Source organism: Tiliqua scincoides, chromosome 1, assembly GCF_035046505.1.
Source record: "Tiliqua scincoides isolate rTilSci1 chromosome 1, rTilSci1.hap2, whole genome shotgun sequence".
Taxonomy (NCBI): Eukaryota; Metazoa; Chordata; class Lepidosauria; order Squamata; family Scincidae; genus Tiliqua; species Tiliqua scincoides.
Window position 1 is genome coordinate 100,779,472 of NC_089821.1, and position 14,892 is coordinate 100,794,363.

The 14,892-nt window shown below is 44.2% G+C and overlaps 1 protein-coding gene across 1 annotated transcript in view; it reads right to left on the reverse strand.

Moving 5' to 3' along the window:
- Positions 1 to 14,892, reverse strand: part of KCNH7 (potassium voltage-gated channel subfamily H member 7) — a 357,422-nt gene that overhangs the window by 20,416 nt on the left and 322,114 nt on the right. Inside the window, exon 13 of the mRNA XM_066612100.1 lies at positions 4,932 to 5,183. Coding sequence (XP_066468197.1) covers positions 4,932 to 5,183 — 252 coding nt within the window. The remainder of the gene's footprint in view (positions 1 to 4,931; positions 5,184 to 14,892) is intronic.

The following is a 14,892-nucleotide window of genomic DNA, read 5'->3' on the forward strand; positions in this document are numbered from 1 at the left end:
CGGCTTTTCTCTCCATCCTTCCCAACCACTAATCCTCTGCTCAAGACTGAAGTCTCCTGTGACTTCCTTAGTGGGAGAAAAACCCATGTGTATTTTCAGCCTAAGCTGCATTTAAATCTATTGAAATTACTTCCAAATGAACATTTATAGGATTCGGCTTATAGGTTATTGGGCTAGCCCTAGAGATTAATTTTATGCTTTTGGTCCAAAGGCAAGGATTAATGGGGTTCTGCAAGCATGATCATTTTTAAATACACGCATGTTCTAATAATACATCTCAATCATGGTATTAATATTCATCTATATGTATTCTATGTACAGGCATAATAATAATATCCATACCCTTATTTTTGAGGTGTTGTAGAAAACAGCATTTCTAGTTAATTCACTGAAAAAAATTGCACAGTCTCAATGAAAACAACAGGCCACCTCAAACGTCTTCCTGCAAATGTCTTATCAAAGATTATTTGTTCTCAACATCACTGTAAAGGAAAACTGTTTTGGTTTGTGTTTGGTCATGACGAAAATGTACACCTTTTAAACTTGCTAAATTTAGCCCAGAGTACAGTTTGCACTAGGTTGCCTTGGAAAACGTTGCTATGACTGCAAGAAAACATTTTCAGGTTGCCAGGAGGAAAAAGGTGAGTTTTCAAACTGCAAAATGTACACAGCAAGTTTATGAGTCTCAATATGTAAACTCCCACGAAATCCGAAAACTACTTATAGTTGGTAGATCAAAAAAATTTCATGTTCTTTGGAACTGTTTGGTGCAGTATACTGGGATCTTCATACACTAATAGGCACCAGACCATTTGCATTTGCTATCAGGTCATGCCAGATGCCAGACACAAGGGAGAGCACCAGGATGCAGGTCTCTTGTTGTCTTGTGTGTTCCCTGGGGCATTTGGTGGGCCACTGTGAGATACAGGAAGTTGGACTAGATGGGTCTAGCGGGGCTGTTCTTATGTTCAGGTTGCTGCAAAACAGGACCATCTCAAAATAAGGGAGTGGATTCTACATTCCTGGTGGTGGTGAGGGGAATTTGTTAGGTATGAGGAAATACATTAATCTAGAAAGCAAAAGAAAATGCAATTTCTCTCCCCCTCCCCCAGCAGCCTGATGCAATCTGACTGTGCTCAGTGTCTCTAGGAGTTAGAATGTTGATGGAAGAGCTGGAGGGCAAGAAAACAATCAGAACAGGGGGTTTCAGGGGTTAGCCAGCTTGACCTTTTAACACCTTCAGCACTGGGTGGGGAGATGCAACATTTTGTTGCAGGTCCCATTTTCTTGAAACTAAAGTTCATTTTACTGGTAAATTTACACAAGAGAGAACACACACACACACACACACACACACACACACACACACACACACGGCATGTGTAGGGATACTAAATGATACTTCAGCAAGAAAAGTCTAGATGTCATATATCTCTTAGGCATTTCAGTTGTTTACCTACCATCAACCACTCACTTGTGTATTAACAATCAAATCTTCTTCCCCTTGCTCATGAAGAACTGTCAGGAAAGATGCCATGGTTGCATGTTATACTAAATTAAGGGGACATTATACATTTGGATAGTAATTCTTGAAAAGCAGAACCCATTAAACAGTGCTGTCAATATGGCTCTCGTTGGTCTTGCATATGAGCAGTGCTTGAGGAATTATGCCTTAAATCTATGGTATATAATGGCTGCATATTACAGATAAGCCATAGTGAAAAATAATGGCTGGTCATAAATCAAGCTCTTTAACCCACTTTCAGTGGTTTTTATGAACCACATTTGATGTGTGACATCAAAGACATCTAACTATCCATCACATCCATTGTTTTGTGCAGCGACACAAGAGCACAGTATGAGATTTTCCAACAGATGGAGCAACAAAGCTATCTTTAATTTGATTCAGATAAAAATTGAGCAAAAACGTTCAAAGGTGCCTGCTCCTTTCAGATGCTGAAAGCTAAAGCAAGCAAAACAAGCAAACCGTTTTGAAAGATGAATGAATGGTGCAGCCGAGGCAGCGCAGGAGAACCTGAACCAAACTGAATCTGCATTAGTCCTTTATGTTTTTTATTTACATCTGAAAAAGGGAGCCCAATGCCCCAATCCTGCCTGGCCCTTGCACTGCTGGAACTCTTGCTCTGGCAGCACAAGGCCCTTTGTAGTGGCACGCAAGCTGGGAGATTGTTGCATGCTTCTGGCTGTCACTGCATGGCCAATGACTGCTACAAGTGGCCAGAGGTGTGGTGCACACCAGTGGCTCTGGGAGGCTCTGCCAGTATTGTTAGGTTGGTGGGTGGGGGTGTAGAGGGCATTTGGGCAGAGAGCAAACTACAGGGGGTGGTTCTTGGTGGCAAATGTGTACACCAGATCTTATCCCCCCAATTTTCAGACCACCCTGCCAACCTTCCTTAGACTTACATCAGCTACACAGCTGGCATGGGTCTGAGGAGATCCATAGGTCTGCCCAGAGGTACTGTAGATACTCACCTGTAAGGTAAGAAATATTTACCAAAAAACCCAGCATAAACCATCTCCTTGTCCTACCGGGGGTAAGAGCAGCTCAGTTCAGGGGTGTTGTGGCAGCCAGAACAAGCCCAGGAGAAGCCCAGAAGAGCGACAAGAATGAACTCACCCAGTGCAATATCACACTCTGGCTAGTCATGCTTTACCTCTTCCAACAGCTCCCTCCTGCAGGGAGACCGCTAGGCCTGAAAGTCTGTCATCTACAAACTTGGTACAACTACAGAAAATTCCCCTCTCTTCCTCTATCCTCACTCCCTCCCTCCCTCCAGGCTGTTCCATTACACAGAAAGGGAGAATGGCACAAAGTACTGCATAAGCACCTTGTTTATGTCTTCAAAAACGGTGGTATGGCTCAGATTCTTTCCCCCCTTTCAATCAAGCTCCAGGGGGTGAAAAGGGGTAAAATGTGTTTTCACGGATTACGCTCTTGAGTAATCCTGTGGTACACCACGCTGCAGTGGCCAGTGAGCAAACTAACCTCAAGGTCCACAGAGTGGCAGAGTCTTGATATGAAGATTCTAGAAGTTGAGTACAAAGGAAAGCACGTCCATGTAAGGTCAAGGCTCACTCAGGCATGGCACATGATCCTGACGTGGTTTATGAGGTAGACAGCATGGTAGCTCTGGGTACCATGAGCCACAAGTACCAGTACTGAAATGCCCTCAAGTGGAAGAAGGAGGCCCCCAGCATGTGCTGCAGCACTGGCAAGGTGCAGCTCCTGCCCTTCAAACCTTTACCCGAGCCTCTCTACAGCCTGGCAATGGGCAGCCACCCCGAGCACATTCACTTCATGGACCATGTTTGGAAGTACAATGGCTGCTTCAACAGGGCATCATTTGGGGCCAAGCAGGCATATCACTTGGTAGGAAGTCTGCTGCTACCACCTCAACAGTAGCAGGGCTACTTTCCTTACCTGGGGGAAAGGGGACAAATATCCCCTTCCCCTAAGGAGATGCTGGCAGCTGCTTGGTGTGGTCAAGATGCCATGGCAGCTTTTTTGCCACCACAGCAGCCCTGTGCACCGGGCAGCTCAGGAATGGACTCTTAGTTACCAATTGAAGGTTAATGAGTGGAAGCTCCTGGTTTAGGACAAGGAAGTACCATATTTTTCGCTCCATAAGATGCACCTGACCATAAGACGCACCTAGTTTTTAGAGGAGGAAAACTTACTTTTAAAGTAAGCCTGCCCTCCCCCTGTGGCACCTGCTCAAATGAGGACCTTGCCCCCGGTGCGAACCTTGCCCCCTTTGTTCTCCGCCTGCCCTCCCCCTGTGGCGCCTGTGCAAATGAAGACCTTGCCCCCGGTGCGGACCTTGCCCTCAGTATTCGCTCCATAAGACGCACACACTTTCTCCCCCACTTTTTGGGGGGGAAAAGTGCGTCTTATGGAGCGAAAAATACGGTAGATTTGCAAGTATTGAGGTTCCTTTCTGCCTGTATGATATTTCCAATCATTCATTTTATGCAGTTTTCAGTAAGTTATTTCTCCTGTTTTAGAAAGAACACCACACCCGCCTTTGGGGAGGAAGTAGAGGAAAAGATGGAGAACCAGAAGGAGATGGAGAGGCAGAACCAACCATCACCTTCTCGTTTTAAAGCTAGACTGTGGCCCCTCTCCTCCAAGAAACACCAAATGCCTTTGAAGAGAAAGAGGAGGAGAAGAAAAACATGTTGAAAAATATTATGACCTGCTCTCATTGCATGGGTCAGAGACAAATAAAAATAGAATAACCATTGTTATTGTTGTGAGCCACTGTGGTGGCTCCGGTATATATATAAACATAGACAACACAAGAAAACTAAAACTGACAAATACTGTTCAACCGCTTTAGATATATAGGCACTGGAAATCAATTTGCCCTTTGAAGGAAAGAATTGCTTGAATATCCCATGCTTGTAGGAACGTAGGTTGCGACCCACCAGCCAGAGAACCCCTGCACTTTTCCCTTTAAAGGGCGAGGATAGTGGAAAGCAGCGATGCAATCCCCAGGATCGTGCTGCTGTGCAGAAGGGGGAGCACTGCAGAGTGCTCTGTAGGGCTCCCCATGACTTGTAGAAGGTTAAAAAAAAACTGATTGCAACCGGAAAGTGGGTTGTGATCCTTTTTCTAACATTCTACAAACGCGTAAGTCAAGGTAAAAAGCAGCCTCCCTTCCCCCGCAGTGGCACCATCCTGGGGATCATGTTGATGCTTTTCATCCCACCCCCACAAAGACTTACTGTGGTTCTCGAACTCCTGGAGAGTCTGAGAACCAGGAATATACAAGCATGCTCTGCATTTGGCCAGAAGGAAGATTCTAAAATAAATGGTTCACTGCAAAGTAGTAAATTATGTTCCTGTATTATTTTTCCATAGATTCGTAATTCCGAATGTGTTTTGCAAAACTCCTTATATGGATTACCTTTGCAAGAATGACTTCTTTTATCAATGTGGATTTGTTCTGTTGCATGCACCATATCTTCAAAATTCAGTACTGCTGCCTTCCCTAGTACAGATGGGTAGCCTATTATCCCGGAGAACAAGGGCTTCTGTTCATCATCAATGGAGGACACAAAAGATGATGACCTGCTTCTCTTCTCCTCAAAATGTTTCTTGGTGTCCTGATAATGTCTGGTGTTATTCACAGAATCCTCATCCAATTTGTCATAGTCTGCTAAAAAGAAATCATTACAGTCAGTGCTATGCAATTTCTTCTAGTCCTTGGGGAAGCAGGGAAGAAGTTATACCATTTAGCAAGTTTATTCTCTGCTAGGGATAATGCAACTTTAATGTCTTGTTATAGCGAGAAGCTGAAGAATATGTACTTATTTCCTCAAGTAGATCCTGTGATTCATTGGTCTCAAGTGGCATCCCTTGGCTTACAAAAAAATGTCCTAAAACAGTATGTACAAATAAATATATCAAAGGGAGACAAGAAGCTGTGTTTGCAAATGGAATCTGTCTCTTTTTCTTCCTTTAAAACTGTATTTTGCATATTTTGCACTGAAATGTCAAGATATTTCTAGTACACAAGATTTATTTCGAGAATATTTTACTCTGGGAGTCTCAATAGTTTATAGTAATACCCTGGAGGGAATTCTCCATCTGCTTTCCATTCATTATTAGTCAACTTAATTCTGCCATGTGTAATATTTACAAAGGAATCAGGGCAGCCCCAATATTGATTTTAGAATCTGATGCTAGTTGTTCATCCTTCATCTTGGTTCTATATCTATTTACTTGGAAGTAATTTCTGCTTAGTTCAGTTGAACTTGGGTAAAAGGTAAAAGGGGGGGGGGGTTAAGGTTTCCCCTGCACAGTTGTATCTGACTCTAGGGGGCAGTGGTCATCTCTGTTTCCAAGTTGAAGGAGCCAGTGTTGTCCAAAGACATATTCTGTGGTCATGGGCAGGAGGTCTGGTCTAGAGGGTTGAGCCTCCATTTGCCTGAAGATAACATCTGAAGGTCGCCAGTTCGAGGCCACCGGCACCGTGCGACCTTGAAGCAGCTGACAAGCTGAGCCGAGCTATTCCATCTGCTCTGAGCGTGGGAGGATGGAGGCCAGAATGTGTGACCAGATCAAGAAAGAAACATCTGAATGTTGTGGTTTCTTGAAAGATAGAAACCTTCTTTCAAATTGTAAAAATCCCTACAGGGATTTAAATTGCCTGCCTATGTAAACCGCCTTGAATAAAGTCTAAGGAGAAATCTGAGGACCAAGAAAGGCGGTATAGAAATACCTGTATTACTACTACTACTACTACTACTACTACTACTACTACTACTACTACGTGGCCCCAGCATGACTAAATGCCAAAGCACACGGAACGCTGTTACCTTCCCACCAAAGTGGTACCTATTTATCTACTTGAACTTACATGCTTTTGAATTGCTAGGTTGGCAGCAGCTGAGGCAAGTAACAGGAGCTCATCCTGTTCCACAGCACCAGGGTATAAAACTCCTGGGCTGCCGACCTTCCAGCTGAACTTACTCCCAAGCAAATGTGCATAGGATTGCTATCTTTGTCTGTGAATAGAGTTTCACTGTGGGTAGCATCCAATTGGCCCACGCAGCTGCCCTGGGACTCTATGGTGACAGAGAGTCTAACACAGGTCCTCTGTCCACACAACTGAAAAAATTTATACACTGCCTTTGCAGTTAAAAATTGCGCAGTATCAAGTGAATAGTACTGTACTAGCATATCTTTTACAGGGACCTTATAATCATTACAGTGGAAATGTATCTGAAGTGTTCTAAATGTTCTGTATAAATATTAAGGGCTCAATCCTAACCAGCCCTTGGGCCAATGTAATTCCCTTGTGCCGGCCCAGGAGTGTTGCAAAAGTGCCATAAAGCACTCTTGCACCACTCTGAGGGGAGATAGTGCTGACACAGGCCTAGGGAAAAAGGTGAATTGCGTCGGCCAAGCTTGGCCAGTGTGGAGGTCTGTGTGGGTGTGTGGAGAGGGTGGGGAGGAGGCGGGAGGGAGGCATTTGGGGGCAGGTGGAGGGTGGGAGGCAGGGCCAGGATCCGGCATTTATGACCCTGTTCCCAGGTAGCCCAGGGCAGCCTGGGCTGCTCAGATTTGTGCCATCTTGTCAGGTGGCGCAGACCCGAATAGACCCATTGGGGCTGCTGCAGCATGACATGCGATAAGGGGAAAAGTTTCCCCTTGCCTCAGGCAGAGCCTCAGATAACCCCAAACTTGCTCTGGATGCCGCGCAAGCCCTCTGGCCTGCCTGTTTCCAGAGCAAGTTAGGATTGCACCCTAAGTCTTCTTAGTATAATAATTACTCAACCTCTTTGTGTGACTGAATAAAGCAATATGTTTTTACTGGAATAACCATTCTGTGGCCTTCGCTAGCTGGGAAGGATTGGCAAGCCCTGAAACAGAACTGGAAGCGGCCAAAATAATCCTTCGCCTGCATAAAGGAAACATCTTCCATTTGCAGAGGTAGTTCTTAGGATATGATGAAATGATTGACTTCCAGCAAAGCACTTTCTCTTCTCTTTAAGCAATGTCCTCCCTAATTTATGTGGTGCTGCAATGAGTACTGAATTAAAATTCAAATATATCATCTGCATTTCCTTTATCCAGGAAACTAGTAATAATCCCTCCAAAATGATATCTGATTAGTCTGACTTTATTTACCTTTAGAGCACACATGCTGCCATACATCCTGTCAAGTGGGTCAGTATTATAGTCCCAATGTTGCAGATGTGGCCTACCCAAGGTCAACTAGTGAGTTATTTTTTTTAAAGAATATTTAGATGCCATTTTTCAGCAAAAAGCAGCTCACAAAACAGTTTACAAAACAAAATAAATCAATACATTCAGCTTATGGATGAAGGGACATTTGAATCAGGTACTTGCTTCCTAGTTTACAGATCAGCCTCTTGGCCACTATAGCAAACAACTTTCCAGATCAGGGGTGGCCAAACTTGCTTAACATAAGAGCCACATATGATAAACTTCAGATGTTTGAGATCTGCAAAAGAGATGTTTCAGAGCCACAATATTTAAGGAGCATTTAAATTCTTAACTATATTTACTCACCATGAACATTAAACTTACATTTTAATCCACTTTGAGTTTATCCCTGATAAATAATTATAATGCTTGAATTTTTTTTTTTAATTTATCTCTTATATTAAAAAGATAATACAAAAAAGATACAAAATGATACAAAAAAAGAGCTCAGCCAACATACTTCCATGAGCCATATATCAAAGAACCTCATGTGGTTCCTGAGCTATGGTTAGGTCACCCCTGTTCTAGACTCCTGGGTCATTTTTTTATCCTTCTTTTTGATCAATAATTGATTAAAACATCATCAGCACAAATGATGATATATCAAAACACATCATTGCATAGCAGATTGAAACAAGATGCAGCAGTTAGCTAATTCTAGCAGCCAAGATACCAAGCCAACCAATTGCTCCAGTGAACAACAGAATCCAGGCAGTTCAACTTATCCAATGCCAGGGCCTGGCTGTCGTCTCCTGAACCAGCTGATATTTCCAGAGACTTCACAAAGGACTATACTATGTATTTAACAAATTCCAATAATCAGGAAAGGATGTTATGAAGACACAGATAACTAGCAATGCCATTCTTTTCCAGGAGATGGCATACCCAGCATACTAACCAAAGTTGGAAAAAGGTGCTTTGAGTTATGGATGCCACTTGGGCATTCAGAAGCAATGCCTGATCTCGGAACATCCCAAGCTGTTCCCAACTTGCTCTTGAAGCGAGATTGCAACTCTATCCCTTACAGACCTGAGTACCATTTTCAGAGTTAGTTCTACCCACTAATAGTACCTCTCTGTTGCAGGATTCAATTCCAGTTTATTAGTCTTCAGTGCATGCATTGTATTATGTGGATTCAATGAAAAAGAGAAGCACAGTTCAATATGATCAGCATAGATTACATCTCGCTGTAAACCTCTATACAACCTCTCTCAGTGGATTCGTGTAGTTGCCAAAAAACATGGAGGACCAAACAGAGCTCCACAGAACTCTGAGTAGCACATGAGCAAAAGTCCTCCAAGCCACAACTTCTGAAACTGATCTGTACATTAAAACCAGAAACACAGGCATGCAATGCTTTCCATTCCTAACCGTAATAGATGACCCAGAAGGATAACATGGTGAGTGGTATTAAAAGCTGTCGGGTTCCAGGAGAATCAATAGGGTTGCACTCCTCATCTATCCCCCATCCAAAGTGATAAATCAGGGTAACCAAAAGAGACATGAAATTCTTCCCCTTTTTACCCATGACATTCTTCTCCCATTTCACTTCATGTCCTCTGCTATCTTCCTGGTTTATTTCTAGATGATGTGCACCTTGGGGTGATGACCTGTCCTCTCATCTGTTGTAAAGTGCCATGTATACAGATAGTGGCATGCAGAATAAACAACAACGGAACTGTCAGCCAAGTTCCCTCAGAGGCATCAGAAAAATATATAGATCCCTCAGTCTTTGGGGTGGGCCAAATGGTCCACCGTTCCTATGAATGTTAAGAGTCACTGACTGCGGGGAAAACTCCCCAGGTGATGCTCTGATCAAAACAAGCACATCGTTGAAAACTTCCCCATTCCAAGATCATATTCATCTGCTTGGCCCAGACTCACTCAAGTGTATTACATCATCTTCTGGTGGCTATGAAATCCCTAAATTTTTCCAGTCAAGGTACCCTGGATAGATTGTCCGAAGCAGGGCCCCTGAGAGGAATTTTATCAGGGGGTACATTTCTTTTGGGCCCCTTTGCAAAGGGGGAGTGGTGAAACAGCAGGGGAGGGTGGTGACTGGTGAGCAGAATGGGGCAGGGAGGGGCAAAACAGGGTGCAGGGGAGGGGAAGGACAGCTGGAAAAGTCTTTGGAGCCCTGGTCTACCCACCCATGTGACACTGGCAGCTAGATACACAAATATAGAAAACTAAACACACTCCTCTCTCTAAAATCTTTTAAATATAGAAAATCATGCAGAAAATTGGCATCATATTTAGGCTCACACTAGAATTCAAAGTGTCCTGTGCATACTAACACTTGTTTCTGCAGCAACTGTAGCCCCACAGCTGTGTCCCTGAGCTCCTATACACTCCTTCATGGCAAGGAGATCCACAAGCCAAAGAGCTACTGTTGCAGGTCAGTTTCCTCCCAGATTTGACACTGTGTTAAGTGTCATGTATGCATTTCTCAACCCAGCATATATGGTTTGCCAGTAGCTGCAGCATGCTCATGGAAGTGTCCCCAGCATCCTGTGTGGGTAGCAAGTCCGAGTAGATAGAAAAATGTAAGATCCTAGGAAATTTCTTTGGCTCCTGGTCCCCCCCCCTTTTGACCCTGAGCCCAGGTACAAATTACCCCCTTTACCCCCCTCTCCTAAGCCCTGGTCCTAAGACCAAATTTCTGGAAACCTACAACACAGGTATAGCATTTGCTGTTTGTATTGGAATCACGGAAGATCTGGCGAGGAGGTAGATATGGTGTCAGCAGTGGTCCCTTTAAGAGTTAAGGCCTGGGCTCTCAGCAAAGGGTGTGCTGCCCAGCTGCAGCCACTAGAGGCAATAGGGTCCTTAGGGATATAAGGAGCACCTGAGGCAGGAAGGGTTTGTGGGTTGTAGAAGGAGTGCAGGTTGGAGGTGAGGATGGACTTTGGCTTGGCAACTTTGACTCACTTATCTGGAATCTGACCTCGGACTGTGACTCGGCTTGTTGACTCTGGACTGGGTACTCTGACTGATTTGACTGACTTACCTAGAATCTGACCTTGACTGTGACTCTGCTTGTTGACTCTATACTTTGGCCTGGATACTCTGACTGACTTTGTGGCTAAAGGACCTACTGGACTGTTGACTTATGGCTCTGCCTTGTGGATTGACCTTCTGGCTGATTGATTATCTGGCTCACTAACTAACAGATTACTCAAACAGGCTGTGGAGAGCTGGGGAGCTGAGGTGTGCTGCTATACCTGGAAGGACTGCTGCCTTAGGAACTGGGCAAGCTGCCATGGTGGTGGAGGCTAGCAGTACTGCCATAGAGAACTGGGGCCATTGTTGGGGAATGAAAGGGGAGCTAATTAGCTCGGAGTGGGCATAAGTTCCCTAAGTGAGGCTTGGATTGGGAATCTGGCAGAACACTGTTTTCCAGTTCTCAAATATTTTCCTAGGAATAGATGTTAATGAATATAATTTTATAGAAATGGAGGCAGCACAATGGGATGCTTCTCTAGTGCCCAGGGTTACAGCAGCTCCAAAATAGACTGTTGTATCCAGGGAATACTATCCAGGACCAGGGAAGCAGTGCCAGGTGTCCTCAGGTCTGTAACACCCAGGTGGTCCCAATGGGCCTCCTCAGATCTGTGCCCACTATTGAGGGTTTCCCAGCCTGGGAGGGGGGTTAGGATATGGCAGCAGAGCCCAGGTTCAGTTCCAATGGTGTGTTACTAGCACTAGCACAAAAGTGTATTATGGCACTTTTGCAACAGCCTGGGTCAGCAGTGCTTGCGGAGTGCTGGTACTGCAGCCCATAGGATTGGGCTGTAAAGGCAGCTGGTATCATCTAGATCAGGAGTTAATTTCCAAACAGATCCCAAAAAAGATCAAGTGATGCCTGAGAATCCCTTCAGTAAAAAGTTCATTAACCACTGCACTAAGCACAACGTGGGGATGCAAGGCTGCAATATTAATAATAGAATCTGAAATCAGCTATGTTTTCTGAATTGGCTGCCAAGAAATCTGATATTTGATTGAGACTTCTTACACTGTTGCTTTAATACCAAGCAAAGATTTCTCATGAAGCAAAATTGCCTTGTTGAATTAATTGCTCTACTCTTGGCTAATTAAGTGGTAAAGGTACTAGAGATACCCGGAAAAAAGAACTGTGCAGATATTGTCTAAATTCTGTATGAAGCTACTGCAGAAATAGTTGCTATAGCAACGACCAGATCAGGCTAAGATGGATGAGATAAGTAGCATCCCATGTTTAGTACTTCAACAGAAAAAAAAACTAATACTAATGGAAGTGTCCTTATACCATTGAGACAGAAAATAAAATTTCAAAGGGCACAATCCAATCCTGCACTGGAACAGGCAAGCCAAGAGGTTTGTGCTGTATCCAGCACAGGCTTGTGGCCATAAACAGCTCAGCCGGAAGCAAGGGGAAACTTTTTCCCTTACCCCTAGGTAAGGGCCGCAGGCCCCTATTGGTCTCCTTGGATTTGTGCCACCTCTTGTGGCGGCGCAAGTCCGAGGAGAGCAGAGCAGCTTGGAGCTGCTCTGTTCTCCCCAGGAATGGGGGTTGGGATCTGGCATAACTGCCCTGCCCCCTGCCCACCCCCACCCCCTGGGCTGCCCACCCTCCCTTTGCACAGGAACACCTTCCTCCCTACCTCCCCCCCTGCCTACTTTTGGTCCTGGCTGGGCCAATGAAAGAGTTGAAGAGGAAGCTGGCATGGAGGCTTGCATCAGCCTCTGCAGGCCAGTGCTTTTTGGAGCGCAGGCCCAACTTCCTCTTGAGGAGGCTTGCGTTGGCCCAAGGGCGCCTCTGGATTGTGCCCATAGTGTGTTAGGTACAGCTCATCAGTAGCTGGAGAGAAGAACTAGCAAAAAAGGAATCATGGAGCTCAAAGTGACAGAAGACTTCCTAAGGAAGCCAGTGTTACTGCAAAGCAAAATGCTACCTCCTTTGAGGAATGAGTGACGTATGTGTTCATCACTTGATGACTTCAGTATGAAGTTGTGGACTTAAATGTATGAATGAACCAGGGCTAATGCCAGAATGCTCCAGGTTCAGGAGCAAGGTCCATTACTAGATCCCTTTGGATGCACCATTCCCTGGGCTGCCCCTCTGGCTAGTTTCTCCAGCTGGCTCTTGCCCACAACCAACATGACTCGCCTTGGTCTTTCTCCTCCCTCAGCTTACCAGGTGTTATGGCTTGGCAGTGATGGCAGTTCCTGCCTCACCCTGCCCTAGCATGGCACCACATTGGCTTCTGGGGAGGAAAGGGATGAAGTTATTAGTAAGTATTAGTTATTAGTAGGGCCATTGGAGTATATGAGCCCCCCACATGGTGTGCTTTGTCAGTTGTCAAAAAAACTGATGATGTGCCTCGACAATTTTAGTATCTTTTCAGTCTATCCTGAAACAAAAAAGTTGACAATTACTGACCTAGAGTAACCCATGACACTTATATAGTACCTGAAATTTTTGCCAAGTAATCAAGCTCCAATTCTCACTTCACCTGATCTCCGGGTCAATCAGAAGGCAGAACCTTTCAAGTACGAACAGTTTCTTTTCTCAGCTCAGCTGTTGTTCAGCTCAGGCAGGCACCTCCTTAGCTGCTATAGTTACTTTCCAGGGACATTCCAGGCAAAGTTAACCTTTTTTTCTTCCTTCCTTCTGCTGCAGCCTGGTTCTGCCTTGCAAATGCTTTGCAAAGCAGGTTTGTTTTTTGAAACACCAAGATGGGACCCTGCTTCCCAGGCTACAATTCAGTGCACCATTACTTAAGAATAACACCCATGGAAAGCAGTGGGTCTACTTCTGAGTAAAAAGACTGCAAATATCTCATCTCTCTGCTGTGAATTGAATTGCACACTCTAGGTTATGCGTTATGGGTTGTATGTAGAGCTTCTGGCTTAACACACCAGACACCTTAAAGGTGTCTTTGATTCATGGTTCTTCTCATGTCCACCTTAAAGGTGAATTTGATTCATGGTTCAACCTTTTTCACTTGCATATCCCTTGGCAGCCTATTTCCATAAATTGTAACCTTCATATTAGCAAAATGTTTGTAATTAATAATACAAGCCCTCATCTCCTCTCAGACTTCATGTATTCATTGTATATTTTCTCTTTTAATCTGTTTGAAGAACAGAAGACTCTGCCTTTGCACTGTTTTGCACCAGAAGTGTGCTGAGAAATTCTGGGTGATTGATCATTTTTCATATTATGTTTCAGCTTTTTTACTGTGTTGGTTTTCAATCACTGGTTCATAGATGAATTGATGACCAAAAACTAGCTATTGGTGGCGCTTTCACAGCCAACTAGCTACCTCCCTTCCTGCCTTGCTGGTCCCTGCAAGGCATTCCTGCCTTGCAAGGCATTCTGGAGCATGACCTGCCTTTTTCTGCCATTATTCCATTCTTTTTCAAGTACCCCTAAAGGTCCTGTTGAGTGTCCCTGGGAGTACATGAATAACAGGTTGGGAACCACTGTTTTACTGGTATGTAGTTTATAGTGCACTTACTCTGATAGTGTTTACAAAAAGGTGGTGAAGACCAGAATTTAAAAAAGAATAAAAATGTATCTTATGATCTTTTACTATGTTTTTAATAAATTAGAGACTACAGTTCTTAGGTAACAATTAGTGATAGGCTATTTTTCAGGCTCTGGCCTTGGGTAAAGTCAGACAAAACTATAGTGAGACACTCCCCTAAGTTTAACCCCTGACTTATCCAAGGGTCATAGAAAATTCCATGATTGTTGGCTCAAAACCTGCCCTCGACTTATCTGTGGGGTCAACTTATGGGCAAGTATCTGCTGTAAATTTTTATGCCATGCAATCCTATGGCAGCCATTTTTTTTGGGGGGGGAGGTCCCTCAGGGGCCATAGGTCCCCAGTATTTGTCCTCATAGGATCGCCCTTTGGCACCACTGGAATGAATAAAACACTATAGGTAGAACTTTCATAGCACCTCACAACACTCATGATATAGCGGTAAAACTAATGGTCTTCAATTTCTAGACTCTAGTTCAACCCTGTTTTGTACTTTGGGTTTGAATGGGTGAAATTCATTTTCTCCTGAAGCAGTTCCTAAAAATTCCATGGCAGACTTGGGCTAGAAGGTTATTTTATTTTTACTTCAGGTGGCAAAAT